Source organism: Ursus maritimus, unplaced genomic scaffold, assembly GCF_017311325.1.
Source record: "Ursus maritimus isolate PB19 unplaced genomic scaffold, ASM1731132v1 scaffold_16, whole genome shotgun sequence".
Lineage (NCBI taxonomy): Eukaryota > Metazoa > Chordata > Mammalia > Carnivora > Ursidae > Ursus > Ursus maritimus.
Genome location: NW_024424008.1, coordinates 37,585,615 through 37,612,740, shown reverse-complemented (window position 1 = coordinate 37,612,740; position 27,126 = coordinate 37,585,615). Strand labels below are relative to the sequence as shown.

The 27,126-nt window shown below is 49.6% G+C and overlaps 1 protein-coding gene across 2 annotated transcripts in view; it reads left to right on the top strand.

Annotated features, from left to right (window-relative positions):
* The first annotated feature begins 1,083 nt into the window (after nt 1-1,083).
* The window catches only part of NTM (neurotrimin), a 658,310-nt gene continuing 632,267 nt past the window's right edge, over nt 1,084-27,126 (top strand). For both annotated transcript variants that reach the window (XM_040631016.1, XM_008688321.2), the window contains exons 1-2: nt 1,084-1,512; nt 2,691-2,814. In XM_040631016.1, the coding sequence (XP_040486950.1) occupies nt 2,733-2,814 (82 nt within the window). In that variant the 5' untranslated portion in view covers nt 1,084-1,512; nt 2,691-2,732. The remainder of the gene's footprint in view (nt 1,513-2,690; nt 2,815-27,126) is intronic.

Sequence of the window (27,126 nt, the reverse complement as noted above, 5' to 3'; positions counted from 1 at the left end):
AAAAAAAAAAAAAAAAGTTAGATATGATTCCCAAAGATGAGGGGGTGGGATAGGGAGATGCATGAGGTATGTGGGATGGCATTCATGCCTTTCCGAGTATTTCCCAAATTTTTATATTCCTCTCTTTCCTCGAAGTTTTCAAGCTCTCACAGGGCTGAGGCTTGAGTCCCGTTTTTGTTTTCTTTCCCCGTAGTGCCCCAAAAAGGGTGCCGTGAGGACCACTTTGGGGATGGTACAAAGCAAATGCAGTCATCACCCAGAATCCCCCTGTTCTGCTGGAAATCATTCTGGGCCTTGTGCATAGATTATGATCAAGAATATTTTCCTGAATAAATGAAAATTTAAAGAGTGTGACTTTTTTTTAAATTAATAAACTTTAATTTTTAGAGCATTTTCGGGTTCTGGCAAAATTGAGCAAAAGTACAGAGATGGCCCCCACACACCCTGCCTCGCGCACCCCCACCCCGACCCCAGAGACCGCTGCTGGTTGCAGCTCCAGGGCCTACATTGACACACCGTTATTTTAATGCCTGTTTGTTCTTCCTTAAGAGTGATAAGCAGGCAGACAGGCCTGGCTCCCCTCAGATCTGATTCAACACCTCTCTCCTTCCTGCCCCCACACAGAGGTTCTTGGTCTACTGAGGAACTTGCCCCGCTGCAAGCGGCAGAGCAGAGACAGAAAAGGATTACAAGCTTTGAAAGGTGTAAACACTGAGAAGGCAGAGAAATCATTCCTGTGCAACAGAGGGAAACACGTAGGCATAGATATTAAAGATGGAAAAAGGCCTACGAGATCAATTCCCTCCCTCGGGGCTCAGAGGAGGGGAAGTAATCAAGGCGCAGGAGCTCCTGCTTTTTCATTCTCGGGGAAAACAAAAGCCTCACATTCTCCCCCAGCTGCCCTTTGCCCTGAACCCAGCGCTCTCTGTCCCTTTCCAGGAGTGCGGCCTAAGGACCGCAGGACCCAACACCACGCCCTTCACACTCCCTGCTCTTCACAGAGCCTTGGCACATTTCAAGTATCACGACAGCCTTGCGACACCCCAGTGGGTGTGCCCGGTGTTTAGAAATCCCTCTGTCTCAAAGAGGAGGCTGAAGGGGTGCCAGCTGGTGGACTCCTCGCATTGGGGTGAGAGGTGGAGCCGAACCCGAGGCTGGAATGCTGAGTCCTGGGCCTGGCTTCCCACAGGTCCTGGCAGGAGGCGGCGTCGCCCTCAGGATCCCCTGGCGGCAGGCCCTGATAAAACCTGAATGTAGCAGGCTTAGCAAAAAAAAGAAAAAAAAGACGACAGAGCACCGTCCTTCTGAAAGTAGGGTGTTTTAATTTGTGTGTAGGAAGAGAAGTTTCTGAGTCAAATCATTTTAGGAAAAGCTTAAGCAAGGCCCCTCACTGTGGACATTGTTCCAGTCTTTAAAATCCGAATGTGGTCGTGAATCTCCAAGAGGAGAAGGAGGAGGCAGCATTTCCTGAAAATATTTGACCACGATTCTGTTTCTGGCAGAGCGTCCCGAGTGAGTATCTCTTTGGGGGATTCAACATTAAGTCTGGTCAAATGGGGGACATGTGGTTATTTTTCGATTCAATCTTCAGCTCTGGGGTGTCGTCCATAGAGGTTCTCAGAGAAGCTTGGAGGAGAAAAAAAACAAAAACTGAAGTCTCTGAGAAGAGGCTGAAAGAGCTGAGTTATTCAGGCATAATAAGAAAAAGATACTGGCAGGCCACTGAAATCGAATTTAAACTATTTAGCACGTTAGGGGATTTGGTACATAGCAAAGGGAGGGTCTGTTCTTGACATAGAAGGCTGGAGCCTGGCTTCCCCTGCGGCAGACGGAGGTGGGGCACACGCTAGGCTGTGGGGACCCTGCGGTGTGAAGGGTGCAAGCCTTCCCAACCAGGAGCCAGGCGAGGTGTGGACCCAGCATCCTGCAGTTCTCAGACAGAGGGTCTCCTAGAGCAAGCATGAACCAAGTTGCATCCTCCTTTGAGGCAGGGGACAGAGAAAAAGACCCAGGCAGGTCACGCTGGCCTTGTGGTATTGTGATAACAAGCAATCCTGTAGAAGCAGATCTGAAGCGTGAGTACTAAGTGTCACACTTCATGTGACAAGGCGGGGGAGTGAAAGGGTACATGAGCTCATCCCAGCCAGGAGGAGTGGGGGGGAGCTGGGCAAGGCAGAGAGAGGAGAAAGACTCAGAACCAGGGCCATTTGAAAAGGTCCCAGAGCTGCAGATGGACAGTCACCCTGTGGGGACTGCGACCTCCCTCCTGGGTAGGCATTGGCCAGCTCTGACCCCAGGTCACGGAGGCCCCGCCTGAGAGAAAAGAGGCTCCCCGTGCCTTGCAACTTCAGTACCCATGCCTGAACTCCCCCCTTGATCTCTATGGTCTGGGTCTCCTCCATTCCTTCCTGACCTTTCCTCAATGAAGAGGGGGAGGAGGCAGTGGGAGGTGAAGGTGGAGAAGAGGGGCAGAGAGCCGCGACAAAACAAAAGGAAAATCATGAAGGGAGGCTGGGCCCTGGGGATGGGCTTCTTGCAAAATCTCGCGTTTCATTAAATATAGAAAGGTAGGATGAAAAAAAATAATATTCACTCATTGTTACAATTTCAAAGTCGAAAGCTGGCCTTGATTTCAAAGAACTTGTATGTAATGTGATGCATGGCTTTCTCTTCTGTCTCTCTTTTTATAGGTAAGTGACATTTCATTCTGCTCATCCCCAAGGCAAAGTTGGATGTTTTTAAAGTGGAAAAAAAAAATGAGCGGAAAAAGAAACGGGGAAGGTGGGAAGAGGTGGCAGTTGAGGGGTCGCAAAGGTAGGTGCCCACTGAATTCATCATCCTTTGCACGGACAGGCGAGGGGGTGGCTTGTCCCCCCTGAGAGTCGGCGGTGAATGCCTTTCCCGAGGACTAGAGGTCCAGGGCGTGGTTGTGGCTTTTGAGAAGGGAGACACCTTTGCTCTTGGAAAGCAGTTGGTTGCCAAGGGGTCTTTCTCTGGTGAAGTTTTGATTCTGAAATGAGCTGGAGTTTTGTGTCTGATGCGATGAATCAGCTCTTTCGCTGTGCGTTGGTGGCAGAGGAAGTAGGGGAAAGAAAACATGTTTACAGCTGGAGAGGCAGAAGTGAAAACTCCCAGCATAGGAATGTGGAAGGTGACGGTTTCTGTCATGATCGCACTGCAAGTGGTGTGGAAATTTCTGGATAGAACAGAGATTTGTGGAATTGGTGGGGGAAATTGAGGTCCTCTGGTACACTACGCATCATTTACTTAATTTTAAGGCGTGTCTAATTGCTGTGGACGTGTTTTTCTATGCCTGCCTGGTCAGTGAGGCTAAAACACCACTTACTTTCCTCTTAGCATGAAGCAGACTGGTTTTCTAAATCTAGAGTCACTATAATCTCCTTATTTCTTCTTGGTCATTCAAGGAAGGCATTTTGAAGTTCAAAAAGACTCATTTGGGTTTTCTCCTGTTCTGAAATTCCACGGCTCTCCCCAAAGGGTAAAGCAGAAATGCTTTTAGTTTTTCCTATAACTTGCAAGACATCCACTGGGGTAACTGACTGATGGCTCTGCCCGCATGTATTGGTTATTTTCTTTGAGAGAAAGAAATATAAAACATTCTATTTAACAGTCAATAAATCTAGATGGGGAACATAAAACCCAATTCAATAAAAATATTTAAAATGTGCCATCTTCTGTTCTGTCCAATTAAGGGACATAAACAATTGATTGGAGGATGGGTTGATAGGAAGGGGAAGAAGAGAGGTACATGTCCAATCCGTGCCAAGGTCCTCAGAGGAGAAGGTCTCATCCACGCAAAAGAGACAAATCTGTAGATAGTGGGAATTTTAGAAAGAGGCAAAAAAACCCAGAATTCATTATTAAAGGTGTTTAATTCCGTTTCTAAAATGTGGATACACAGATGTTCTTTATTTTTTTTTTTAAAGATTTATTTATTTATTTATTAGACAGAGAGAGACAGCCAGCGAGAGAGGGAACACAAGCAGGGGGAGTGGGAGAGGAAGAAGCAGGCTCCTAGTGGAGGAGCCTGGTGTGGGGCTTGATCCCGGAATGCTGGGATCACGCCCTGAGCTGAAGGCAGACGCTTAAAGACTGCGCCACCCAGGCGCCCCCACAGATGTTCTTTAAATTCTCTTTTCCTCAGTTTCAACAAAGAGGATAAAAGCTCAAAACACAACTTCCTCCCCTGAAATGGGAGAAGTCTCATTGTACTTGGAAAATCACAAAATCTCTCTTTCCTCTCTTTGCATGATGTTGTATCCAAGCTTGTGGTCTTTTATTATATTTTCACTGAATACATGGTGACTCATCTTACATTTTCATGGCGTCAGGCAGGACTGGGAATGCTTCTGGTTGTCCGCCCAGCATAATGGGGGAAACGAAGCTGCCATCTATCTGGGTCCCAGGCCAAGTGAGAGTTTCGCACACATCCCCAGGCTGTTTTGAGAATGAAGATACCCTGCAACCTAGAAGCAGTCCTAGAATTTTGCCCAATGGGGCAAGAAGAAGGTGGGGTTCTTTCTTAGTCAAAGGGCTTTCTGTAGCCCCTTGAATATAAAGTGCAGGTTTCTTTTTACTACCTTTCAATCGAGGTTGATTGGGTCAGTGACTTAGTTGGAAAATTCATCAAGTTCTAGAATTCATTGACCAAATAAGGGCTGTGATATGATTTCTTCCTTGTCTTGATATTCTGCCTTTTTTTGCAGATGGCAGAGTTGAATGGGCAGGTGGGGGGAGGCAGCTGTCCCCCCCAGGCTCGTCTGTTTGATACCTCAGCTTGCTCTGTCTCTTCTCAGAGACAGGGGTCTTTGCCAGGCCCGGATTATTGTAATAGATGAAATTGATGCTTCGGAATTTCTTGTTCATCAGGAAGTAACAGGGTATATGTTAATTTTACAAGAAAAATTTCCACAGAGCATATAAGTAAGTGCACGGGAAGGTTTGATTCGTGTTAGTAGGCTGCAATTCTTGAACTATGAGACTAAAGTGCTATTTGCACCTCCCTTATAAACAACACATTCCCCAGCATCGCTCTGCCCTGTGGATGAGGGGGACGAATGGGTGGTGCTTGCACACGCATACATCCCCAAACACACCACCGCTTGTAAGTACGCATGCACGCAAATGCGTATTTTTAGATGCAAACGCACATAGCTGTGATTTTGCTGTTGAAAGGTGACAAGGACCAAAGGCCTTTCTCAGAATCAGATCTGCCCTCTCGCTATTGTTTCCTAAGAGATGGAGATATGTGTTCTGTTTGAGTCCCCCATCATTTATCAAACGCCTGGCCCAGCAGCCGTATTTAACTTCACAGCTTAGAGGCCAAAAGCACCAGATTCTTCATTTGCTTTGGAATCCATCAATCTGGTAGCTTCCCCAGCTTCCCGGCCCCTGGTTGGCATAGTGAATCATGTGGGGTCCAGCATTGATCTCCCTTCTTCTGTTTTTGTCTCTACTCCGGGTTCTGTGCTCCTCCTTGACCCTTCTGTCTGTCTGGGCCACTTCCGGCCTGGACCCTGGACAGAAGGCCAGGCTTTCTGATGGTTGGATTTGTGCTTCTTGGGCACCAGGATCTCTGGGTTTCAGGAAACAGCAGGGAGTATGAGGTGCTACAGACTGAAACAAAGGATATATCGAATTCCACAGGCCCAGCCTTCTGCCACCCCCGCAAAGCCTGCTTTGGGGACTGCTGAAATCCCCACTCTTCAGGCAAGGAACATTTTGTTACATTTCTTTGAAACTAACCTTTACTGAGTTTCAAACACCATGCTAACCAATCTCTCTCTCTCTCTCTCTCTCTCTCACACACACACACATACACACACTCACACATATTTTGTTTTCTAAAACAATCCTATGATGTTGGTTTTATCATCGTCTTTTTATAAACAAGGAAATTAAGGCTTAACAAAACGGGATAATCTGCCTAAGGTTGCTTGACCTTGAAGCCTGAATTTGAATTTGTACCTCTCTGACTCCAATATCCGTGCTCCTAACCTCTTGTCTTCCACCTACACCACCTGTGCTCTGTTGGAAGTGTAGAGGGTAACAGGAAGGAAAGTCTTTAAGCTACATTGGGCTTGCTCCTTTCTTGCTCTTTCCATCAGCCAAACTCTGGGCCACATAGGCAGTCTCTAGACAGGGCTGTGGAGGAGCCGGCACGGGCAGATGAAATTTCAAGAACTGGACACGGGCCTAGAAGAACTTGGGTTTGAGGCCTGCACCTGCCATGAATTTGCTGTGTGCCCTCAGGCAATTTATTTAATTCTCTGAGCCTCTGACATCATGACAAAGGCATATGAAATATAATACTGTTTCATAAGCTTAATGGGAGGCCAAATCAAAGTCTCCTACCCAAGAAAGTCCTTTCTGTCATTCCCCAAAGCCCCTTTTCACTCTGGCTCAGCAAATCTCCAAGTCCAGTTCTTGATTTTTCTGATGAGGCCCAGAGTTTTTGCCAAGAGCAAGGAATGGTTCCTGGCAGCTTCCTGAGTCTTCCTTCCGTTCCTTTCAATACCAGGCCTAGGGGGGGAGCAGAATGAGCCCGCCAATCACTCAGAAACACGTGGGGCCCCAGGAAATGCGATGCCCCCCTCCCCAGCGGCCCGCCCCCGCCTGCCCCGTACCAAACCAACACGTACGCTGCCTACCCGTATCCATTCCCGTGTCTCTTCTTTCTCTGGTTCCCTTGATTGTGTTACTAGAACGACACAAACCTAGTGGACTGGAGATGTAACTCATTATCCCAAAGGCCAAAGGTGATCAAATGCAGGTATTGAGAGCGTGATTAGTGCCCTCTCATATCCTGCTTTAGGATTTCAACCTTTCCTTCTTCCAGCAACACTGAACGGCTGCTCTCCTACAGTGGCCACCATGCTTTAATGGCAGATTAAAAGCCGAGAGGCTGAACAAAGGAACTAGGACCAGCCGGCGTGTCTTTGGAGCTTGTGTGGCTGGCGAGGAGCTCCGGGAACTGAGGCTGTGGGTGCATCTATTAGGCACTGGGGGGCCACATGTGTGCCCACCATGTGCCGTCAGGAAAGCTACTCTCTAAATGCTTCCTGTGTTTGCCGGTGGCATTCACGCACTCCCTCCTGTCCCTCAGGGAAATTAAGAGAGGATCTCCTCTTAAGACTGACAGCTGCTTTGTCTTACCCCATCCTTTCCATACCTCATCTCTGGAGTGAGTTATCTTAATCCTGACATTTGCCCAACCATTCATGGTAAAAACCTTTTTTGTACAGCAGGGTGAAAACTATTTTGGGTACACAGTGATTACATTGATGTGAGAAGCCAAATGTACATGCCAGGCAAATGAGGGATAAAGGGCTTTATCTAATCAACAAGGGCACTGTTGTGGGGCCGACGTTGTGTCCCTTCCAAAGTAGGTATGTTGAAGCCCTTATCCCAGTACTTCAGAATGTGACTGCATTTGGAGATAACGCCTTTAAAGAGGAAATTAGGGGGAAATTAAGGTCATAGGTGTGGGCCCTCTGCTGGTGTCCTCATAAGAAGAGATTAGGACACAGACACACATAGGAGAGACCACATAAGGACACAGGGAGAACATGGCCATCTATAAGCCAAAGGGAGAGGCTTCAGCGTGAAGCCAAACCTCCAGACATCTTGACCTTAGATTTCTAGCCTCCAGAACTAAGAGAAAATACATTTCTGTTGTTTCAACCTCCTGGCCTGCGTACCGTGTTATAACAGCCTATGCGGACTGATAGAGTCACAGCGTGAGTTCATCAAGACCCACGCGAGTTGTCTGGGAACATGCAGAGACTCCTATGGGCCACAGAAAGAAGGCAGGTTTGCAGGTCAAATCCCTGCACGGCCATATTTTGCTTGACCTTTGGCAAGTTACCATGCGGATCCTCGGTTTCCTTATCCATACAATGGGTATGATAGATATCTCACTACTGTTGTCAGGACTAATTGAGATACGGAATAACAAATATTGTCAGACTCTAGTGCTCAATATCCAGTTCTCTAACTCTTACTGTTTCTTTTAATAGTGATAGGAATAAATGCAATTTTTGGTGTGTGGCAGGTATTGGGCAAAAGGCTCACCTGGGGCACTTCCTTTAATCGGGCCTCTTTTCTCCTGTTAATTGAAGACGAGTCTGTCCTCAGGACTCTGTGCTAGGGTTGTTGAATTCATCAACCTGCAAGCCAAGGTCTGAGAGAAGGCTTGTACTCTCTACTCTTCACCCCTCCTGACTGATACTCGTCAGCGCTCAGCCTTCCTGGCTTGGGGAGAAGGACCGCCTTGGATGGCTGCTCATGAGAGGTCCAGACCCCCTTTCCTGGGCTGCCTCATCGCCTGCCAACCGTAGGTGTTCCTCGATTAGCCTGAAACTCACAGTTACAAACAACTGAGGCCAACCTCGAAGGATTCACTTACAATGATTTGAACATCATTAGAGATGAGGCTAGTGACCGTGAACACATAGTGCAGCACAAACACACACGGTATTGAAGGGGCTGGGGTGTCAAGTATTCTGCCAATGTCTTGGTCTATTTGGACATGGAGCTTCGCCTGAAATGTGCCCCTCCCGGAGCAGCGGACCTCGGAATGAAGAAACATACTTGGCGAACACACACAGTTCTGACATCCTGAGATGAGGGAAGCCCCTGACCTCCAGGCAGAGGCTGACTGAAAGCCGAGAAACCCTTGCTGGCATTCCCATTGTGCGTTCACCAGTGACACAGTCCTCACTCAGCATTTCAGGTCCTCGGACAGACAGAATCAGTCCAAGGGACGTGACTCACAGAGCTATACTCACAAAAAAGTTGATGGACACACCAGAATTCCCACTGAATAATTTACCATGGGGGAAGTCATGTCTTTCCAGAGAGTGTGGCTATGGACATTTCTGGAAGTTGAGTTATTGACAAGTTTTTTGGTGGGGAAAGATCTAAAGTAGAGGTCCTCTGGTATTTTCTGACCCAACATAGCTGAGAACTAGAGCTGCCCACCCCCATTGGTGGCCATACCGAGGGCTACCGTAATTTTCCGTTACGGGCTTGACAGAGGAGCTCGGGGAGGATGGAGCACTTTGAATTGTCCCTCCCATCATGCCATTAACATGGCGCTTAGGACCCCAGTGCTAGGAGGTGAGTGGGCCTTGAGGGATGGCTTATCTCCCCTTGCCATCCCAGCTCTTTGTCCGCTTAAAATTCCTTAATTTAAGAGAGTCCTCCCTCTGCCTTTAAAGAGGAGGACCCAAATCCTCAATTAAAGCCACGAGGCTCTGGAGGTTCTGGTCTCTGCTGCTCTGCTTAGCTCTGTCCTCTCTCCAGCTACATGGGCAGCCTTGGTCTTAGCCTTGGTCTTTGGTCATTCTGCCTGGAAAGCACTCCTGCTCTCACTTTACCTGAGTGACCCCAGGTATCCTTTATAACTCCATCCAAGACCCTTCCTTGGAAAAGCCTTCCTGGTCCCCAAGCTGGATCACGGCCTGGGATCCACCCTTTTCCCTCAGTGCATTTGTTCTGATTGATCCTGAAGTATTCATTGGTGATTTGATGCCAGCCCAGTACAAGACCAGTAGCTCCATGACAGCAGGTGCTGGAGCTGCTTTGGCTCCCCATAGTCTGCCCAACACCTGGAACAATTTAGGTACTAATCCTGCTCATGGAGGGACTCGTGGAAATGTCCCTGTTCCACAGAGGTGCATTCCTTCGGAAACAGGGTTAGATCAAGAGCGAAACATCTCTGGACAGCCTTTTCAGGAAGGACACAGCTAGGTTCCTCTCCGCGCTTGCTCGAGGTTGAAAGAGCTCATTGTAGACCTCAAGAGGTTGAGTAGTTCCCAACTCTGACCTCTTCCTGGAGCCACTGGGGGAGCTTTTAAAAACACTAGTGCTCTTGCCCCATGCCTCGAGGTTCCCACTCAAATGCTCTCTGGGTGGGCTTGATCTTCCTTACGTGTTTCCATGTGCAGCCGGGCTTGGGGGCCCCTGCTTAGAGACATTCCCTTTCCCCACTGTGTGAGCTTTGATTAGCTCAACTCCAAGTGAACCTTTCTTTCAAGTTCTCATCATTGCACACTGTGCAAACCACTTCTGGTGCTTCATGTAGCTTGATCCTCATAATATCAAAAGAGAGCTTTGGGCATTCCTATTTCGTGGATGAGAAAGCACAGTCCAGAGAAATCAAGCATCTCAGGGAAGGACGCACAGCTCTCACATGAAGAGGCAGGATTTGAACTCATGTCTATCTAATTCCAGAGCCTGGCCTAGAGATGCTATATCATTTCAGCTCCCATTCTTTTTTTTTTTTTTTTAAAGATTTTATTTATTTATTCGACAGAGATAGAGACAGCCAGCGAGAAAGGGAACACAAGCAGGGGGAGTGGGAGAGGAAGAAGCAGGCTCATAGCGGAGGAGCCCGATGTGGGGCTCGATCCCATAACGCCGGGATCACGCCCTGAGCCGAAGGCAGACGCTTAACCGCTGTGCCACCCAGGCGCCCCATCAGCTCCCATTCTTGTGTCTCCTATGACATTTACTCTCAGGGATGCCCGGCATTCCTAGGGATTCCCAGGTAGCTCAACAACCTGAGAGTTGAACAAAGGGCACTGTGGCCACTGCTCTGAGCCATGCTGGCCCTTTCTTGTCGAACAGGAGTAAGGTGGAAGGTATAATGAGACAGAAGCAAAGACTTAAGACAACACATTTCCCCCTTGTAATCCCCAATTTTGGACAAACATGGGGCCCAGAAATGAGTGAGGGAATTAAATTAACGAACACAATTTCTCCCTGTCATTGAACTCTGACTAATGAGTCTATTTCTGGGTAATAAGAAGGAGCAGGAAGTGACAAGGCAGTGTAATGAATTAGTGGCCCAGAACCTCGTTAGTCAGAATAATCTTTCCACGAAAGATAAATGATGCAAACATTAATTATCAAGCCAGGGTGGAATGCATCCCATTATTTGGCTTTCTAAGAAATCTATCCCAGTCATTATGAGGCATTTCAAACAACAACAATAATAATAAAGTCAAGGCTCAGTGAGAGCCCTAACCCCCCGGGAGACTCGCTGATGGTGGGAGGAATGGGAACCAACCAGCTCTCTTTTCAAAAGGGGCCATTCTGGATTCTCCTGGAAGCCAGCTGTGTGCTCTGGGTCATGTTTCAGGACGATTCCCTGGCCCCAGCCTCTGCATCCTGCAGCCTAGCTGTCTCTCCAGCTTGGTTATTCGCCGCCCAGGCTGGGTCCTTAGTTTCAGGTGAGGCTAGGAGTTCAACAGGCACATTCTCCTCCATCCAGAAAAGAAAGCACAAGGCCCTGGTTTTTGCCAGGAACTCCAGTACCCTAAAAGGAGAGGAGTCAGAGATCATAACCATGGAGGAAATGGAGGGCAAGGGGTCAGGCTCTGGAATCAGCTAGCTTCAGATCCTGGCTCTGCGTGCGTGAAAGGGTTGGCTTGTTTTTTCGTGGGAGAACTGGTAATAGTGGAAGTATTTAGTTAAGAGGATTGTTTATGAGGGTAAGTAAGGGGCACACAGAAGATGCGTGGCACCTGTTAAGGGTTCAGTGGATGGCATCGATTTTTTTTTTTTAATGTAGTGCTCGGGCTGTAGAGCTGGCAGACTGTTGGGGCATCCGAGACAGTTCCCTTGTAAGGATGAAGAAGGTGAGACAGGACAGAGCTGCAGTCCAGCCAATGTCACACAGGGGGTGGGGGTGGGGTGTCGGGGATGAGCACCTGGCCTCCTGGCTGCGGGCTCCCAAGCTTCTGTCATCTCAGGCTGCTTTGTCGCCTGGAACTTTGGTAGAAGCCCAGAAGGGAAGTGGGGAGAGGGAGGAGGACTTTGCTCAGAACTGAAGTCGAGAAGGCTGAATCCGTAATAAACGTGGTGGCTGAGGCCGTGACTCGGGAGAATAAATAAACCGGAATTAAAAACTATAAAAAAAAGTACTCGGCAGCATCCTGGTAATAAACTTGTCCGTGACTTCACAGCTTAGAAGTTCCTCGACTTCTAAAGACTTGAGCTCTCTCGTGACTGTGCAGGGGTCGGCGGGAGGCCTTTGCTGCAGGGGGAAGGTGCTGGAGTTAGAGGGGCTGAAAGGTGGCCTCCTTCCAAGCCCTGTCTGAAGTGGAGGCGGCCGGCTGCTCTTGTTTTTCAGGTTTCCTTGTTATCTGAATGGCAACTCTTGGTCATGAAAGAGGAAAAAAACACAATTAATAGGGAATGAATTTTAATTGTCTGACTTCTCATTTGTAGGCGATTAAAATGAGTTCCCTGTTAGGCAATCATTCTAAGATAACAGAAGGCACCCCAAAAGCGCTCCTCTCTCCAGTTGCCTCTGGAGCCTCTTCCCTGGGGGCCCAAACTGGGGCTTTGGGTTTTAACCAAAATGAACCAAATGCAGAAAAAATAGGGGAAAAAATTAACTTACTGCCAGAATTTTTTTCTTTTTCTTTTCTTTTTTTTTTTTTTTTTTTTTTTTTTTTTTTTTTTTTTTTTTTTTGTTGAGGACCAAATGCCTGTCTTAGTTATTCTGTGGCATTGGTTTCGTTCACATTTGGGGAGTGCCGTAGGAAGGTTGCTTGGAGGACAGGGTTCAGCTGCGTTTGGGCCACTTCGGGGGATCAGCTCATTCACTGTCCACCTGGAACTGCGGCTGCTCATGGGGCTGCCCTCTGTCCAGGAAAACAGAGCCTGGCCACGTGGGACCAAGGAGAGGGGACCTGAGAAAGGCTTACCCCGCCCCTTTGTCCTCTTCCCCTGCCCAACCCCACTTGCCTCTTGTTGCTACAAAGGGTCAGGGAGCTGAGCTTCTTTTCTTTTCTTTTTTTTTTTATTAAGCTTTACTGAGGTAGAATTGACAAATAAAAATTATATATATTTAAGGTGTACAATGTGGCAATTTGAATACATTGTGAAATAATCCCCAGAATCGAGCTGATTAACATAACCATCCCCTCCCCTAGTTACCATTTTCTTTCTTTGTGTGCAGTGAGAGCACTTGAAATCCAGCCTCTGGGCAAAACTGCAAATACACAATACAGTATCATGGACGATAGTCACCTTGCTGTACACATGTCTCCAGAACGTACTCATTTTGCGAAACTGAAACTTTGTACCCTTTGACCAACAGCTCCGCTTCCCCCCACCTTTCTGCTTTCTGCTTCTATGAGTTTGAACTTTCTTAGATTCCACTTACAGGTGATCACGCGGTATTTGTCTTTCTGTGTCTGGCTGTTTTCACGTAGTATCATGTTCCTAGCAGCACAGTTCACAACAGCCGAGATGTAGAAACATCCGAAGTGTCTGTAGATGGGTGAATGGATAACGAAGACGTGGCGTGTAGACAAGCCGTGGGAGGTCACTCAGCCTTAACACAGGAGGGAATCCTGCCCTTGGGGACAACATGGATGGACCTGCGAGGGCTCTGAGGTTTCCTTGTTCTGACACAGGGCTGTCCGCCGGCACAGCCCGCTCTCCCGACTTGGCCAGTGCTTTCCCCAGGGATGGTGGGTCCCTGAGTCACTAAGAATGTGACAGATCCTTATATGTAGGTGAATGAGACCGAGCTGCCCTGTGTGAGGAGTGGGACAGCCTTCCTGTGGAGATCGCAGGCCCCCTCAGTCCCCTCCCTGAGGGCTGTGGAATGTAGACCTGCTAGTTCCTAGAAGCCAAGGGTCCTGCTAGCTCCTTCCCTTTCAGCTCTCCCCATGAGGCACGCTCTCCCTCCCTGCTCACTCTTCTCCAGTGTGTCCCCCTCTTCCTCCTGTGCCTTTCTCACTCCCATCTTCCTTGCTCCCTCCCCTTCATCACCTTTTTCTCATCCTTTCTGTTCCCCTTGCTTGCTGTCTACATAAAAGCACCAGGAATTCCTCCATAGAAGGTTTGGCTCAAGAATATGCTAGGTGGCTCTTGGCTTCTTGCCTTTCTAGGTATGCTCTACACTCAGCAACTTTATGGCTGTCAAGGAGCCATCTCTGTCCCCCTCGGGCAGACCCATAATCGGCCGGGAAGGCCAGTTCCACCTCCTCTGTTCCCTGGGGCTCTATCTGGCTTCCATTCTCACCCCCACCCCCAGCCCATCACTGCACAATTTATTCATGGAGGGTCAGCAGCACCTGTCTCCTTCCATCTAAATTACCTGCATATTCAAGGGGATTAATTCATAGCTCCTGCTTGCACTTGCCTTATTAGTTCTGGGCTTTGCAGAGAATGCTGTTAAATCAGTGCTAACTCTGCATCTGGTGGAGCGGTGGGATGAGACCTAACAGGACTCTCCCCCCCGCCCCCCGGACTGGGCATACCTGTAACTTAGCCTAGCTGGTGAATGGCTTGGAGCCCTGTGAAGGTCAGCCAAGAGCCAGAGTCATAAGAAGTTAACGCCTGGTGCCAATCTGCGGATCACCCGAGGTTGACCAAGTGCCAGTCAACAATAGTTGATCAAAGGCGTGACCAAAAAAAAAAAAAAAAAAAAAATGGCGGAGAAAACTGTGATCCCTGAGCTTGTTCCAGAATGGGGACCTCGGAGCTTGGTGGAGGCAATGCTATTTCTTGGTTTGGGAGCTGAGGTCTCTTTGAAGGTCAAGGCAAAGTCTGGGGTCCCGGGAATATGGTGCCCTTTGACAACGGCAGTGGCTGAGCTCAGTAGCAGCGGCCCCCTCCTGCACCTGGCTGCCTCGGAGCGCTAAGCAGGCAGGGACTGCTCCCCCCACCCCACCCGCTGCCCCGCCGGCACCTCCACCTGCAGCAGATGGCCAGGTCCTGTGATGGGCACTTCCCCTGCTCCACTCAGCATGCCCCAATTCCTCTCTCTCTTTCTAAACACATTGTCTGTTTTTGGAGTGGACTAGACTTTCTGACACCAGGCAACCTGGACGACAGGCCTCCTTGGCAGAGTCCGAAGGAGCCAGGAGCGTGTTTGATTTGCTGGTGCAGGACCCCCCCCATCAGCAGCCCCCGGAGCACATATCAAGAGGACACTCTCTCTGCCCTCCTTTTGGGAGCCCTTGAAACAGCACGTGGTCCCAAATGCCTGTGGAAGCCTGGCAGGGGATGTAAATGAGCAAAGCCCCCCCCCGGGGTGAGGTGGGGAGGGCTGGGGGCAGAGCCAGCAGACTAGAGCAAATACCTCATGGCCAGGCTTTCAAAATGTATTTAAACCCCAAGACTCCTTCACAAGACATACGAGCGATCGTGCCAAAGTTGGGCTGAGCGCCATGCGGTTCTCCAGCCCCGAGGAAACTGTGCTGGGGGCACTGGACAGCCCAGACAGCCTCTGTCCCCTGCCCCTGTCCAGCACCCAGGCCTCTGGCTGCTACATGACTTTGCTGGAGCTGTTTGGTCTGGTCTTCCTGGGATTTCTGCGCCGTCTCTTCTGACCCGCCACTTCCCCGTCCCTCTGCTCCCCCAGCGCTATGAAGGCAGCGATCAGATGGCCTTCTAGACTACCAGTACCTGGAGGAAAGGGTCATGAGCTCACTGAGCTTTTTAGTTCTCAGGGTCCATCGTCGGGGCTTCATACAGGTTGATGAATTGAAGTACTCTTGGACTGGCCCTGGCTGCTTCTCCCCAGCCCCAAAAGGAAGGCTTTGTGGCAAACTTCTCCCTTAGAACAGCAAAGATCACTGTGCTTTGGGGGAAGAAGCTCTTGTGTTATTTGTTGGAAGCCTGAAACTGTATAGAAATAAATCTGGGCAGGCGAGAGGGCTGGGGAGGGCCAGAGGGTAAGGAATCCACCAATCTTTTTGGTGGTGAATTATGAGGCCAGCGATGAGACCAGAAGGTGACTCCTTCCTGGCTGCCTGCCAGCGGCACTGCTGGGGTGGGGGGTGCGGACAAGGAGGGGTGGGGTGGTGGGGGGGCGTGCTCTCTCCGGGCTGGCCCATGGCTCCTCACTGAGCTGCTGTGTCATGTAGCTGACCCAGAAGATCTCTCCCAACCTGTTAGGACTCTTGCCCTAGGGGACACAGGGAGGGCGGTGGCCTTGTCTGAGCAGGACCATATGGCAGCCTTTGAAGAAGCACGTGGGTTTTTGGATCCCATGCAGCTCAGGCGCCTATACTGGGCTCCAGATCCGCCCTTTGTAGGAGCTGCAAAACTTCCGGTTGTGTGCGTGTGCATGTGAACATGCGTGTTCTTTCTGCCTATCCTCTTGCCATCCTAGGCACCCACCTGTGGACAAAATCTCCATTTAAACACAGCACCCAGACACTGACATGATACCCTTTGGGGGTACCCACTTGCCGCCCTAATTTTCTCCTCTGGAGCGATCTTTCCAGAAATGTCCTCCCATCCTTCCCCCAGAGCAGTGCTGGAGAAATGATCCTGGAGGGGCTTGCCCTGCGAGAGTTCTCAGCCCTCACCTGAAATCTCTGTAATGTCATCTCGGCCCCACACCCCGTCTGTGCTTTCCCCGTTGGGGCTGGAGATCAGAGGCCTTACGTTTGCAAACTGCCTTTTAAAACAAAATGCCAGAACAGGGAAACAGGGATTTCGCATCTCCGGCGAAGGAAAAAAGTTGCCTTTTACTCCCCGCCCCCCCCCCCTTTCTCAGTGGGCTGGTGTCAGACTCTGATGTGTTGAAAGGCAACGCAAAGAGGAAGGGGGTGGGGGGAGCAGCAACTCAGGGAGATAATTGACTTCAGAAAAGCTATGTCTGAGATGTAGGAAGAAAACAAGTGAAAATATGTTATTTTACAACCTTGATACTCCTGACCTCATTGAAAATAAATATACACGTGCTGTATGGGTGATCAGGTAGACTGGAGGGGAGTCTTTGACATAGGGTACTGCCGCCCTCTAGTGGCCACAAGAAACAGTGCCACAGCCCATTCTGTTTCCCAGAGAAGTGGGCAAGTTGCAGGGGAGTTTGGGCACAGCCTGAATTAAAACCAAAATAGCTGATTGAAAAGGAGAGCAGTTCACAAAAGTCTCCCTTCTCTACACAAGACATTTGTTGTCCTTCCTAGTGTTGCCTGGCCCTCTTGAAGAGAAGAGCAATAAAACTCAGCCCATGAGCTTGGTTGAGTCTTTGTGATTCATCAGCCACATATCATTTGTGGGTCTCAGTTTTACCCCTGTAAAGGGATAAACTTGAAATGGACAATGCTTCTGGTTCCTTCCAGCGAGATATTCTGTTAAGTCTCGGAAGCCCTTGAGGAACGCTGAAATCTCAGAGATCTGGCAAATCACATGCTAGTCTGGTGGGGAAACTCGTTGTAGGGACTGTCTCATGCATTTACGCTCATTCAGCGCTATTATTACTGCCTTTCTCTAGCTCCGGTGAAGCTGGTGTTAGCTCAGAGTCACAGAACCAGCTGTATTGTTCCTATTCGCTGTTACAAGAATATGGCCATTGTTATTACCAAGCCTGACATCGCTGTCTGGTTACTGTCATGCTGCCTTTCCGAGAAAACGATGACAAAGAAGACCTTCCCCTGGGGACGTAGATTACTGGGCCCCTAAACTCACTCCAGCTCCAAAACGGACACCCACAGAAGGCTCATGAGTGGACCCGGAGCTCTGAATTAGGGATCAAAAAGTGGGGCTCCCAGTTAGTGGTATTTGGTCTTAGATTTTCCCCTTGCAACTGAATCTTCACACAGTTCACTCGCTTACTGCTAGAAAAAGAAACTCCCCAGCATGAGGGACATGTAAAGAAAAAAAAAATACTGTTTTCTGCATTCACCCCTCTGTATTAAGAGACTCTCTCTCTTTTTTTTTTTTCAAATATTTAACCCATGTGAGCAGACTTCAACTCTGACTCACCACCCCCACTTCCTGCTCCCAGATGGACCTCCAGATACTCCACTCTCACATCCACTTCAGTTCTTGTATGAGGCTAACAGAGTCATTTATCTTTTCTGTTTAAACCCTTGGGGTATTTCTGTTTGGCCAGACAGCACTTTCAGGAAGCTACACTGTTTTATTAAGTGTATTAAACTGCCGAGCAGCTTGTCTGGTGGCCACAGTGTGTTGACTGCTTGTCTTGGCTCTATCCCAGTATATCAGGGGTTGTTTTCCCAACACATTTTTAAATTTGTGTTACTGACTATGATTTGATTTCACTGATGTTATTATTAAAATTCATTTGTGTCTCGCAAAGCCTAAACCACAGAGCAGACCTTTGCCAAAGGCATCATGATAACATTTCTGGAAAGGTGGCCACTTGAATACATAATTAGTACTTGTTGAGGGCCTACTAAGGGCCACATAGCTTGGCAACTTATTTCTTCTATTTTTCATCAAAGCCTCAGAGGGGAGATAGTATTATGTCATTTTAAGAGATGAAGACACTGAGGCCTGGGAGGGCTGAGGGTCTCACTCAAGTTCTCACAGCTGCCGAATCCTGGAGGACACAGAATTCACACCCAGCTCTGGCTCTGGACTTTGTGCATTTCTCATAATAAAGCTCCACCCCTGCTCATGTCTCTGCTCACATTCCATTCAGGGTCTTGAATCAGTGGGCATGGTATGCTGGCCGGGATAGTGACTAGGGTTTTATGTGTCCTTTCCTATAAAGGTGACTCAAAATTGGAAACAGACGGTGCATAGTCTGAGCCCCTAAAGAGAATGGGCCTGTTTTTAGAGGAGAGGAAAGGCTCTGACCTCCTTCTGGCTCACCTGAAGAGCCGAGCTCTGCAGCCCAGACTTGGTCCAGAAGGATCTTTGATGGCTTGAATATTTAGTGCAGGGGCGGGGGGTGCGGGAAGCTCAGGGACAGAAATGTGGTCCTTTGATTTGAATCTCAGAAACTTGACCAGGCTGGTTTGTTATCACCCTGTCTGAGAGGACTCACATTTAGCCCAATTTTGAAATGAGAACCTTGACTTTCTCCTCTGGAGAATTTGAGTTTTGACAGCAGACCATCAGCAGACTCAAAGATCTATTTTGGCTTTAAAATATGTGAATTTATGGGAGAGGAAGTGAAAGAGAGGAGCTGTGTGAACACGAGAGCGTGTTCAGACACTGCAGTGCCGTTTGGTGCGAAAGGAAGGGGATGTTTTCTGTATGATCCCATAAAGCAAAACCGAGAGCAGTGGGCCTAAATTATTTGGGAACAAACAACGTAACATAAAATAAATGTAAAGGTCTGAGGTGGTGATTTTCTGGCACTGTGTGTGTGTGTGTGCGTGAGAATACGCATGCACACGTGCGTGCATATAGGGGAAGGGGCAAGTAGAAGATGCAAGGTTTAATCAGATGACCTTTACAAATTCCATATTTTCTGGACTTCCGTAATTAAATGTTTAAGATGGGCCTTTAGGCACCACACTCATTATCAGAGATGTATTTGCTCAAGAAATTTGCCTGGTGCACTTTTTTCCTTTCAATTTCAAACCTTCCAAACAGTAACAAGAATAGCACATTGAAGAGCTCCCCCCATAGTTACCGGGCAGCTTCTCAGAACAAGGCATCCTGTGACATAACCACGACGATGATCAAATTCAGGAAATCGGACACAGATATAATGCTATTTTCTAGTACACGGTCTGCATTCAAGCTCCCCCAGATGTATAAATAGCGTCCTTTCGCAGTTTCCCCCAACCGCTGACCCCATTCACTTAGCTCCGCTCGGCTGTCACATTGCTTTATCTCCTTTCATCCGCCACAGGGCCTTAGCCTGACGTTTCTGAAGACCACAGGCAGACTGGCTGTACTGGGTGCTTTTCAAAGGCTGCTCAAATCACCAGCGGAGAGTTCCAAGTCTGGCACATAATATCTAATGAGTGTTATTAGCAGAATGGAAGCGACTCTGTGAACGGGAGGGCCACCGGCCCCACAGCTAGCTTGACTTACGTCAGAAGCGGCAGGTGCCAGGGGACTGACACCCCAGGTTTGAATTCTGTTCTGCTATCTGAATTTGCGCAAGCCTCCCAGCTTCTGTTAACCTCAGCTCCCTCCTCTCTGAAGTGAGGGCTTCCCGTGGCAGTAATAATTAAGTGGCACGTTGTAGGTAAAAGTGCTTAGTAAACTACAGCCAAGTGCTAGACCAATGCACTATATTATAATTTATTATTAATGTCCCAGCGAGGCCGCCTGGAGGTGGAAAAGCACAGCGCAAGGGACACGTCTGTAAAATACGAGGAAGGAAAATGAAAGCAGGGGGTCCCGGCAGGATTGTTGGTGTGCAGCTGGGCGTGGCTTTCGGGTTCTTCTCGGGGGGTCAGCGGGGCCTCCTCTTGGCACACTAGCTCCAAAAGCTCTTGTGCTGGTAATGGGTGCAGCTTACTGCGTGCCTATCGAGGGTCAGATGCTTTGCCAAGAGAAGCCCAAGCTCTCACACTAATCCTGAAAGGTGTTCTGATGTCTAGGCTAAGACACAGGGTCGCAGAGAGATTATGTAATTCTAAGTCATACAGATAGGAAATGGCAGAATCAAGCCAATTCCCAACACCTGCAGAGGCATTGCTGTGTGTGCGTGTTTGCTCACGCGTGTGTGTACATGTGCGTGTATGTGTGTGTGTGTGGTGACTGTGTTCCCACCACTCTTCCCATTACATCTTTGGTGGCACAGTGACATGGAGCTTGTCAGCAAGCCCCACTCCGAAGGAAGGGGTTTATTTGAATCTGGAAATTATCAACTCTTTCAGCAGGACCTTAGTTCTTCATTGATATGCAGATGTATGCTAATAAGCTCTGGCTCCACAAGCTTGATGACCTCCTGGGTTTCATTTATTTGCTGACTTTGGGAGGGTGAAGTCTGGAAAGTTCTCCAAGGAATTCATGAATATTGCAGCTTCTGGGGCACCTGGAATGAGCTTCCTCTCTCCCTTCGCCTGCCTGGGAGCCAGACCAGGATTAGGGGAGACCAAAAACTCAGGTGCCAAGACTGAGTTTCTGGATGACTTTCTGTGGTGCACCCCTGAGGCCCTCCCAGGTTGTCCCCGTGCTGGCTTCAACAGAGCTGACACTCCATCAAGGTTTCTGGAATCACCAAATGTGAAACGTGGGGATAGCAGGCAATGCAGTTGGCCAACGGACTGCCTGGCATGTGCCGGTGGGGCCATCAGCCTTCAGCCTGTGCTCACCTTTAAGTGGTTTTGCCTGTTTGGGAACACACTGACGCCCAGTTCTTGCTCTAGCTCAGAGCGGAAGCCACGAAGGACAAGATCTCTGAGTCTTGTAGGAACATGGCCCAGAAAGAGGAAACAATGTGAAATGGCCAGTTTTCCCCTCTCTCCTTCCCACCGCACCCTGGAGCCATGCTTTTCCGGGAAAGACCTGACCAGTGGTTTGTGGGTTTCCAGACATTTTACTGTCCAGATGTCTCTTCATATCAGAGTTCTTCAAAGACCTTGCTCTCTTCCTCCTCTCTGTCTCCTTCTTAGTCAAGAACCCTTCAGATCCCTGTTCTTTTTTCCAGTTTGGGGGAGGGATTGCTCTTGGCTCTGCCTGCCTTCCATTACTGACCTTTTGCCTCTGACCTCTGATCCTCCCTTGAAGGAGAAGGGCTGAGCGCTTCCCAGGGCAGCCTGCACCCAGGGAGAGCGAGTGCGTTCCCAGGGCCCATGAGAACACCTTCTCCAAATGCATCCCTGTCTTCAGGAGCTCAGCTTCCTGTGACATCCTTTTATTATAGTTACTGCAGCTGTCATGTTACATAATTGCTTTTAAAATAGGGAATATTCCATTGTTGGAGAAAGTGCTCAAGGGGAACAGTCACTCTCCCTGTCCACCGTCTCCACGTGTGCTCTACACCCACTCATGACCCAGATCCCCTCAAGAGCACAGCTGTGGACTCCATGAAGCTGCTCACGAATGAGAGTTACCCGCATCCCTTTGAGATCTTCAATCCAGTCCTGCTTGCATTAGAACGCATTCCCTCTGGGCTCTTCCTCCCTCCCTTCATTTGTTCTTGGGTCCAGATGGCCCCTCGTGCTCAGAAGTTTTATGCTTGAGAGAAGGAATGAGCAACAGGGAGGGGTGTCCACAAGAACACAGTTCAAACTCGAGATCAAATGTAGCAATGTTACATCTCACCTACGGATTCCAGTTGGTTTTAAGGGCTTTCTGGAGTAGTAGGTTGAAAAGGATGCTGAAGCCAAGTCGGGGCTCCGCAAGAAGGAAGTCCATGATTGAGGAGCCGTGGCTCTGCGGGCATGCGCAGAGGAGTGCTGGGGGTTAGCCGTCGGGAGCTGACGTCTGTACCTCCGGTACTTCTGAGTATGCTATTCCTTTTGCCATTTGTAGCCAGCCTTTCCCATTTCTTTCTGACAGCTTCTGGGGCCATGAGTTTCCCCTGATAAGAGCCTATGAAATATAAAAATGTTACAGTATCATCATCACCTGCAACTTCTTAGGAACGGAAAATCTTGGATTCCTGCCCGGGACCGACTGACTTCAGGACTCCGGGGGAGAGACGCAGNNCCCTGATGCACACTCACCCCCGAGAACCGCTATGTAACGGGCCGGGAGAGACTTGGGGACGAGGAGGTGAATGGCAAAGGCTAGTCCTGGGTTTTGACTAACTCCTTTCTGTCTTTTAACAAAGTCATGGAAAGGTGAATCTCCTGGTTTAGGATTCTCCGGGTGAAGTGGCTTGAGAAGGACCTATATATTTTATAGCAATATTCAGCGGCAGATTTTATCGAGCTTCCGTAAATCCCCAGGCTGAAGCTCCCTGGGTGATGGCGTGATGTGAACCCAGACGAAGATGTTCACAGAGCGCCTGACCCCCCCATCCTTCTGTGGTATTTACGCCCCTGTCGGGGCCACCACGTCGCCTTGCCTCCCCTCTCCCCCGGCGGCGCCGGCTCGTGAAACTGGCATTTCCGATTTCACTGGAATGAATCAGACAAACCCACGCTTGGGCTATTAGAGGAAAATGAGAATACTTAACGTGAACGTCTGTGTGGATTTCGGGGGCGGGGGGCGCGTGCGTGCGTGCACGTGTGCGTGTGTGTTTTCCCTCCTTGCACACCACGACCGTAGAATCAAGGGGAATGAAAAGGAAGAAGGTTGAGCTCACACATCCTTCCCATCTCAGGTGATACGTCTGGGGAGAGATCATCGGGGCCCAGACCCCAGAGCTGGAGGCGGAACCGCCCCCACGAACCTCTTGGCCTCCGCGGGCAGTGGCCGCATCACGGCTGAGACCCCTTTTTGGCCATGAGGGACAGTGGGCTAAATTCTGCAGACCATCAACGGGTTCCTGATTTCAAGTCTTTCCCCTGTCAGCTACTGAGAGATGGATGCAATACTGTTGGCATGCTATTATTCCGAGCAGCCCCCATTTTCTCCCTTGGAAAATGGGGTAATACCTGTCTCAAAAGCAACTGTAAGAATCTAAGAACCTACGTACATGAAATAGCTATTGCAGCTCGGGCGCTTTAGCCCTGCCTCTCAGGGCATTCTGCAAACACTGTGGAGGACCAGCCCAGAAGTTTCTTCCAGAGTGTGCTTGCTCTCTTCACTCTGCAGGGGCTGGCTCTCCCTCCCTACTCCGGGCGGTAGGAACACAGTGAGAGCAGAAGAGAGCTAGGACACCTTCTTCTCCGCCTGCGGCGCTCAGACTGTGCCCCCTGGTGGCGACTACAGATCCTGCAGGCCCTTAGCCTTGCCGGGCTGGAGGAGGGAGGGCCGCCCTCCACTCGGAGTGCACCTGGGCTCCAAGAGGCTTTCTGTATCTACAAGAGAGTAGCGGACTTCATTGCCTTTCTGACAGCTGTCTGTGAAATTGGCTCTCTCTCCCATCAGAAGTGTTTTCTGCCTCTTCACTCCCTTCGTCTTTTGGGTTTGGATACTTTCGGGTTCCTGGCAGCCCAAGAAAGGGGCAGCCCCAGCAGCTAAGCTGTTGGTGCAGAAAACACCTGTACTCACAGCTCACTCTGTGCTTTTTACCTGCCAGCCAGGCCTGCCCCGCGCGATAGAATACACTTAGAAAGGCACGTAATGACATGGATACCCCAACAAGTTTCCCCTGCTTTCTCTCTCTCTCTCTCTCTCTCTCTCTCTCTCTCTTTCTCTCTCTCACACGCAGGCACACAGGTTCATGGAGCTTTCTAGAAATTCTGCTAGTGTAAATAACTCCTACACTTGTCTTCTCAGCGCTTATACCTCATTATAACCGAACTTCCGCTCGCAAAGTCCAACTTCCCTTCCTTCCTGCTAAACCCAACAGAAGGTCTGCAGGCTTTTTTCCTAATCAAAAGACTATGTTAACGCACCTGTAAGAGCCGCATTGCTTCCTGGGCTTCAGCAGCTCCCTGTCTTGGTCTCCCTCTTCTTTGCTCCTCTGAAGTAAGCCAGGAAAGGCACATGTATGTCACTAAGATGCATTGGCAGGTTAGTCTGTGTTCTGGGCACAGTGCAGGGTGCAGAGGGAGGAGGCGATATGACCCTTGCCTTCCAGCACTGGCAGGTAATCTCTCTCCCAGGAAGCAATGACAGACAGCCTGGGTGCAAAAGAAGGCTGAGGAGGTAAATGCCTGATGAGCAAAGCCCAGCGGTGAAAGTGGGTGAGGGATGCCGATGGGGTCAGTGGCACACATTTTCCTATGGTGAGCTGTCTGGCAGTGCTGTAGAAATATGCCTGAGCTGTCAGAGTGTCACTTTGTCCACAGGTTTGTAGCCAACCTGCCCTGGGGCCCAACTGGAACATGAATCAATAAATAGTATCCCTGTCAGCTCTTAGGGGAAGTGGGCAGACCCCAAGGCAGACAGTGATCACATTTTGGGGGGCTGCAGTGAGACAGCCACAGAAAAGGTGGCTGGATGCTTCAGAGGAAGGTCCTGGAGGCACAAACGTCTGGAATCTTCATTGTCATGGGAACTGATGGCTCCCAGGCTATCTTTTCCCCTGGATCTTCCCAGTCCCTGCCCCATGTTGCTGGGAAGGGTTCCCTGGGAGCGTGGGAGTTTAGAAGGGTCACCGATAAAGGGCAGGTCATGGTAAATGGAGGTTCTTGTACTTGAGCAGATTCCCTCTTGCCTTGGAGCTCAGCAGAACTGGGTTCTCACCACGACCCTGCTACTTGCTGGCTGTGCCACACGGCATTCAAGTTAACTTAACCTCGCCCTCCTCATGTGTGCCATCAGTAAGGCTTGCCTATTCGTCTCTGGCTTTGGTCTTGAGAAGGGAGTGGATGGTGTGTGCACGCTGACCACAGTGCCCGGCGTAGAAAGGGGCATGAGGTGATGGTGGACTTGACCATGAGCATGATATGAGGACAGTGCCCATCTCTGGCCGCACCGGCCTTTCCAGAGGGGTCCCCAGAGGGTTGTTCTGGCTGGGAGACTGGTGACAACTCAGGATCTCAGGACTATAGCCCAGCCCCACTCACCACTTAGAAACTGCAGAAGGATGGTGCCCTCTACTCTACCAGGGAAGATGCAGCCTGATGGTCACTGCATAAGAAAACTTCTCCCCACAGCCTTGGAGGACATGGAAGCATGTCCTTACCATGCCCTCACCAGCCTGGGCCACAGCTTCCTGGGTGCCAAGAGGGAGCAGGAAGGTGGGCATGGTCTCCATTCACAGGGCACTGTCCTGGCCCGGCTCCTGTCCTCAGGCACTGGCTTTCTGTATGTTGGGTGCTTGTTCAGCTTTGGGCCTGACGATGGATAATTTGGCCTAGCTCAGCTTGGGGCTCTGAGGCCTTCCCACTTCTGTCTCTTTCACCTGCTTCCTGCCTCTCCACCCATATCTCTTGGGAGCCCGTGTTCCCAGAGACCAGGGAGGCATCTGTAGACAGAGGTTTGAAGGGATGGCCTGGGAGAGATAACAGGCCGTGCAACTCTCTGGGACGCAGTGAGTGTCCCCACCTGTGGAGGAGGGAAAAGAGATTTTGAGGTGGCAGAGAGGGGCAGGGGCCTGGGCTATGGGGAAACTCCAGAGGGAGACTTAGAGGGTTACTGAGCTCCCCTTGAGGACCAGCAAGAAAGCTGATGTGTGCAGAACTCTGGCTGAGACCAGAAGGAGGGTCTCCTTTGTGTTGTTCAGGGACCAGAACCAGGACCATCTAGGCGGAAAACTTGACCCAAGAGAGAGCTTTCTAGAACCTATAGGGTATGAGGAAAGCTTTCTTCTGGTGCCTCACATAGGTGTCTCATTTAAATTTATTTACCACAGCCCCATGAGGAGGGATTTTTGATGGCTGTTTTAGAGCTGAGGAAGCAGAAGCTGGACATCTGGGTAACCTGACTAGGTCCCCCAGCTGGGGAAGGGCTAGGACTGCCCAGCAGAACCCAGCCCTTCACACGCCCTCTTCCTGGGAATACTCACACCCAGGGTGTGCTTTGTGCGTGAGAGGAACAGCCAGGGGACAGACATGGTTGTGAGGGAATGAATGGAGGAGGAGAAGAAATGAGATTAGAGACATACCAACTGGCAACATCACAAAGGCTATAATCTGGCTGGTCCTGGGAAATGCAGGAGCTATAGGCTGCCAGATCAACTTCCGTTCAACACCTGGCTATTCCTCTCACACACCAAGCACACCCTGGCCTCAGGACATTTGCACTTGCTATTCTTCTACTTGCAATGCCCACATATGGGGTGGACTATTTCCTCACTTCTCTCAGGTGTGGCATCAAACACCACCTTCTCAGAAATTCCTCCCAGTCACCTTACATAGTCGAATCACTGCCATGCCATGCTGTCTTTTCACATTGGCTGACTATTTTTCTTAGCTGATTCTAACACCTGAAATATTATATATTTACTTACTGATTTATCTAGTGTTAAGGTCTCCCCTCTAGAATTGAAGTTCCATCTGATCAGGGGCGTTGCTCACATCTTCATCCACAGTGTCTAGAACACTGGTATGAGGACTGCACTTAATAAGTATATGTTTGGAATCCAGTCATGGTGACTCGAGGTGTTTTTTTTTTTTTTCCCAACTCTGAGATCTCATGCTATTGTATTGTAAAAGCAGTACCCTGCTTGGTCCAGAATGTTTATGAAGAAATCTGGACTGAGCCCTGTCCCCCCAGGTTCTCTTATCACAAGTGAGAGGGAAGGAGCATACATAGGTGTCAAATATCCAGGGGACCAGTGAGAGACCCCAGCAAGGGAGAGCCACAGGCGGGAGGGATGGAGGGCCCTGCAGTGCCTGAGGGGGCAACTGAGAGCAAGCCCAGCCCGGGGACTTGCTTCGGGATTGTTTGATTCCGAGACCTCTC